Raw genomic sequence first — 6,000 nt, forward strand, 5'->3', positions numbered from 1 at the left:
AACATTTGGAAGTGATTTTAGAAGTCAAACTCCATTTAGTATCAATCGCACTAAGTGATTTCCACTTTGCTAAATAAGCATGGCCTGCATTGACATGAGCTCCTGCCAGACACACAAAACAGCCCTGCAAGAAAGCATGCTAAAAGTGATTAGCAGGAAGAGAACCTGGTGAAAGTCTGGTATAGATCAGATCAGGCAGACAAAGAAAACAAGATGTTTCTCAGTATGGATCAACATATAAAAACCTCAAAGGACTTGCTGCTAATGAAGAGCTTTAGCTCCTCAGACAGAACAGAGTTTTCATTTCCTTACCTGGGGGAATTTGCGCTTGATAGATACCAGTGCTCCCTCGGGGAGTTTGGCAAGTTCGGAATCTCTGACGGCGTGTACTGTGGTGGCTCTGGGTTGATTGGTTAATGCCTCTACCTGAAAGAGTACATAGGCAAAACATTAAAGAGAATTCACAACACGCTGCAAGAATCAAATGTCAGGATGAAGAAACTGAACAGTTCCCAAGGTCCAGACTGTCACACTTGTTGCTCACACACATTCAAAACCAAATGCTGTTTTCCTCCAAGGGGGCTGCAGAGGGAGCTTCCTGAGGCACATCCACCTGCAGCAAGTATTAGAATCTCTGCTTTGCTGCTGGAGAGTTCTGGTTTACCACAGAAATAGAACCCACAGGACCACACAGGCAGTATTACAAGAGAAAGCTGTAGGGACAGGACAAGGGGAATGGCTTTAACTTGCCAGAGGGGAGACTGAGATGAGCTCTGAGGCAGAAGCTCTTCCCTGGGAGGGTGCTGAGGCGCTGGCACAGGGTACCCAGAGAAGCTGTGGCTGCCCCATCCCTGGCAGTGTTGAAGGCCAGGTTGGACACAGGGGCTTGGAGCAACCTGCTCTAGTGGAAGGTGTCAGTGCCGGTGGCGGGGGGTTGGATCTGGATGAGCTTTAAGCTCCCTTCCAACACAAACCAGGCTGGGGTTCTATCAAATCCCAGCACCAGCAATGCTTTCGTTACAGAACAGGGGGCTCAGACATGCACAGAGGTAATGCATTGTGTACATGATCCCCTGGCCGACGGCTGAGCTGTGCCTGGTGCACTGGCACATCCTTCTGTCCACTGTACAAGAGAACGAATTTAAAACACACAGCTCCATGACCCCACTTCCAACAAGGGTCTTCCACATTGTTACAACACCACATGTGCACAAACCATTCAGACAGCCAGAACATGTTGATCTTCAACACTTGTCACCAGCCCAGACAGCTGAGCTCACCCTGCTACTCAGCTACTGCAGGGGAGTTCCATCAACACCAACTCCTGTGCAGGAAAAACCACACAAGCACATTTAAAGTAACTCCATTTTGCAAGGCCTTGCCTGTGCTTCTCTTCCAATGCCAAGAATGTTTTGGTATGTTTAATAACAACAAACATTTTCATTATGCATTTTTAACTAACTAAAAAAATCATAGTATCATGGAGTCACAGCCTGGTTTGGGTGGAAGGGACCTTAAAGCTCATCCAGCTCCAATACCTGCCACGGGTAGGGACACCTTCCACTAGAGCAAGTTGCTCCAAGCCCCTGTGTCCAACGTGGCCTTGAACACTGCCAGGGATGGGGCAGCCACAGCTTCTCTGGGCACCCTGTGCCAGCGCCTCAGCACCCTCACGGGGAAGAGCTTCTGCCTTGAATCTAACCTGAACTTCCCCTGTTTCAGTTTGAACCCATCACCCCTTGTCCTATCCCTACAGTCCCTGATGAAGAGTCCCTCTCCACCACTCCTTAAGGCCTCCTTCAGATAGAAGGGGGAAAAAAAACCTCATGGCTTCTTGGTACATACATTCACAGAGCGACAAATCCCTCTTAGGTTCCCCAAATGGTTGTATAACATCATCTGGTTTCTCTCTCCCCTACTTCCAGCATTTTACCCCAGTTTTTGGCTCTGTAATTTAGCTTTCCTATCCTGAAAGCAGGTGAAGAGGTTCAATCATTAAAATAACACCTTTCCTCTCAGCCAGTCACCATCTGATTGAGTTTCATTTGTTAAAAGAAGACAAACACTCAAACTGCCTCAGACCCCTTTCCACTCCTGGGTAAATATCCAGGTCCCAGACACTGCACACCAAGACATGTAAATTTTGCTTTCCCCTTGGATATTATCATCTTAGTTCCCAATCTCCATTTTTACTATCCCAAACTGTTAATAGAATACATGCTTTCCACTGGAAGTGCGAGGGCTCTCACTCAACATGTGGACCATCTGTAGGATTATCCCCCCTCTTCACTACACCTCTCCCCTCTTCACACCCTGTGGTTATATTCTTCTTTGCACTGGTTTTAGATTTTCTGCACATAGAAATCTGCCAAATTAAACAGGTGTTTGCCTATTCTCACCTTTTCTGGAGATCAAAACCACATTCTGAGTCATAGTTCTCCCCTGTAAGTGACATTTTTCTTTGTATTTGTTCTTAATAAACCATTTCAGATGTCATCTACTCAAAAGATTTTCTTCTTGCTTAGAAAAAAGAAGTTTCAGGCAACAAGAGTACTTAAAACTATTCCAGTCTTAAGCCACACTCAAATCCCTGGGGTCCTCTCTCCAGTGAACCTGTTGAACAAGTTTTCTTATTTTCCAGGTTTGAAATAGTACAAGACTTGGAGACCAGACTTGACTTGAACATGACTAAAACCCACCTGCATCAACCCTGCAGCCTTATCTCCTTAGTCATAAAAAAGAAATGTAACATTTTGATCGCCCAGCAGAGCTGCAGCAAAGCACCCAAAGACACCTCCATAACAACATCAACACACAGATGTGTCAAGAAATGGTACTATTATCTCCTAATTCTTACTCAGCCTGATGGAGAGGAGTAAATATTTGTCCATATAATCACCCAAGGGTCTCTTCTGAGCTCCTCCCCAGACCCCTATTATCATGCTTTACCCGTGCCAGCATGAACACAGCTATGGCATTTGCTCCAGTGCAAGAAGGAATCCATGAACTCTTTCCCACTTCTTTTCAAGTCCATGTCAATGTGATATATTTTGCTTGAGGCAACAGCACATCTCTGGTTCATCTCCTGTAACATCCATTCCTCCTCCTTAGTAGCAAGCCTCTGAACAGTTCTGCCTCACTGCCCATTTCTGGTCTTCTCTTTCAATTTTTAATTCACCCACAGCCTTGCTCTTCCTCTCCAACAATCCTCCAGCTTTCCTGGATCCACGGAAGGCTGGAGCCCATCACCTCTTCTGCTCTGTCTGGACTGGCTGTTCTTCTCTTTGCCATCTTATAACCTGGTGCTGTTCATTCTTCCTGCCTGTTGTAAACTCATGAATTTTAGCAGCCATGCAAACATGTGTGTTCTGGTCATTGCTCCCCTGGCTCCAAGGTCTACCCCTGAGCTCCTCAGAGCTAACATCAACACCTCCTCTCCATCACAGCCTCAAGAATCTGTCTGTCCATCACTGCCTTTAGCTCTATTTCCCCCACGACCCGCATGAAGCGATGCCTCAAATATATTTTGCATCAAGGAGCACATGTCAATCTAGTGTTACATACACTGTGGTTCTTGTCATCAATACTGGATATTACCATAGGTGATGGTCCCTCAAAGCACTGCAGCTGTTCTGTTGGTCCTAACACTCTCAGAAAGGGAAGAAAACCATAAACCAAACCAATTATAAATAGACCTATGCTCTTTTTACTGCTTCTGTTAATTCTGACAGCTCAGTTTCTCATATCTTCTCTTAGTTCAGGATTAAATAGTGACAAAACCACGTACAATGCCTCCATTGTGCACAATGCATGTGATTCACAACCCTGGCCTACAAGCTCTTTTCAAAGAAAAAATGTTATTATAAATGTTTTAAAAGGAGAAAAAAAAAGCAATTTATATTCTTATGACCTCTTCTGACTTCATTTTCAACAGCCATTCCTGACAGTTCTTCTTACAGCTTTCCAAATTCCACACTTGGAAAGTAAAAACCAGCAAGTGTCATCTTCTGCAAGTGGGTCTAATTATTCCCAACTCTTTTTTGAGCTACAGCCAACAAACCACTTTGAATATTTGCTTAACTTTAAGTGTGTGCACAGCCCCAGTGCAATAAGCACAGCTATTTTCATGCTTAGCCTCAAATAGCTCTGAGAATTCATGGAGGACCTGACCAGAACTGGGGCTGCTCTATGCTGATCTATCTGCTGACAATAGAACCTTGCTTCTCCATACAAATCCAGCCTCACTTTAACAAGTTATTGGGTGACTTTCCTAATAGCCAGCAAACAGTAAGATTAACATGATTTCAGAATAGTTTCTTGCGTTGATTATTTCATCTCAAGTGAGTATTCAAGCATGGCTAGCGCAAGGGAAGACAGGTCCAGTGTGTATTAGCAATGAAAGTCAACAGGACCGTGTTCATGGTCACAGGTCCATTCTCCACTACCTTCAGGCAGTGGCACATTTATATCCTCTTGTGGCTCTTCCCATGCATTCCCTTCCCATCCAGTTTGTAATACACTGCTTGAAGTTTCTTTTCATTATGGCCAGAATTCCACCCGAGAATCTTTTATTATCTCAAACATCTTATCTCCTTCTCTCATATCAGCCTTTTCCTTGCTATGAGCTCACAAAAAGCAGTAACCTCTCCATGTCGAGGGTGCCCTTGCCCTGCCAAACCCCAGCCATGGTGCAGTAAGAGGGACAGAAAGGAAAGCATCACTTACGAGCCTGGGAAGCAGGACAGCATCCCAAGGATTATTAAATGACGTAGCTTAAAGTCTTCACTTTCCAAATCCTGGTTCAAGAAAGCCACCACCACCACCACCTCTCAACTAGCCTGGTGTTTATGGGCGTCAAGTTCTCACATTCACACAAGAGGCTTTGGCAAGACCCAGCAGCCCCCAAGCATGCACCCTCCCTCAGAGGAGCTCAGTCAGGACACATCCTGCCGTGCTTCAACAGAAGCAGCATCACACCTACCAAAAAGTGCAGGATACACAAGGGACCGGGATGAAACACACTGTGTGAGGAAGCAGAGACACACCCATGGAGGCATAAGAAGAAGTATCAACACTGACATCTGCTGATAGTTTAGGAGGCTCAAGGAAAGAGAGGGGCAACCAGTGAGATGTACAGGTACCAGAGAGCACCCCTGTATCCCAGTGGCCAACAGGAGCACTGGAACAGCACAGGCACAACACAGACACATGTACATTGTTTCCACAGAGTGTCTTTGCTACACGAGGAGAGGAGATGCTGCTGCAACTGGAGACAGTGATGGAACATGATCAATGTTGCATGAAGGGCAACCAAACACTACACACAACATTCTTTTCTCCAGTTTAAGCAAGCTGCCCTTCTTCAGTTCATTTGCACCTGCAGCAGCAGAGGATGCCACTCTCAGAGGTGCTTCCTGAAGCTATTAGTTTGGACGGATCCGAAACATTAACTTGTTTGTATCAGAAAAGGACAAAAGAGGAGACATTGCTGGAAGCAATGAATGAGTGGGAAGAGCAACCAGACAAGCTGCAAATCGATGCTATTTGTGGGAGCAGTGCCAGGGCTGAAGGCAGTACACCATGTACTCTTGAAAGTTGTTCTAACAACCACCTTCTGCAATCTTTCATGTGCCAAGTTAACCCTGTGACTGAGGACATCCAGCACTTTTGCTGTGCAGGAAGAAGAATCCAAACCTCCTTCTCTCATTATGTATATATATATATATATATAACTCTCTCTCTATTAAAAAAAATATATAAAATACTTAAATACATAGACACACACTCATACTTGTAAGTGTTATGTTGTATGTCTGTATGTGTTAACTGCATATGTAAAATGCATGTAAAATGCATATATAGAAAAGATGAGAACTTGCATAGAATCATGGAATGGTTTGGGTTGAATGGACCTTAAAGCTCCTCCATTTCCAACCCCTGCCACAGGCAGGGACACCTTCCCCTAGAGCCCGTTGCTCCAACGCCCTGTGTCCAACCCGG

The 6,000-nt window shown here is 45.0% G+C and overlaps 1 protein-coding gene across 1 annotated transcript in view; it reads right to left on the reverse strand.

The window, feature by feature from the left end:
- LOC104410065 (patatin-like phospholipase domain-containing protein 7) overlaps window positions 1-6,000 on the reverse strand; it is a 73,520-nt gene that overhangs the window by 23,433 nt on the left and 44,087 nt on the right. Inside the window, exon 19 of the mRNA XM_010020123.1 lies at window positions 313-426. Coding sequence (XP_010018425.1) covers window positions 313-426 — 114 coding nt within the window. The remainder of the gene's footprint in view (window positions 1-312; window positions 427-6,000) is intronic.

Source organism: Nestor notabilis, unplaced genomic scaffold (genome assembly GCF_000696875.1).
Source record: "Nestor notabilis isolate BGI_N333 unplaced genomic scaffold, ASM69687v1 scaffold11258, whole genome shotgun sequence".
In the NCBI taxonomy this organism is placed as follows: Eukaryota; Metazoa; Chordata; class Aves; order Psittaciformes; family Psittacidae; genus Nestor; species Nestor notabilis.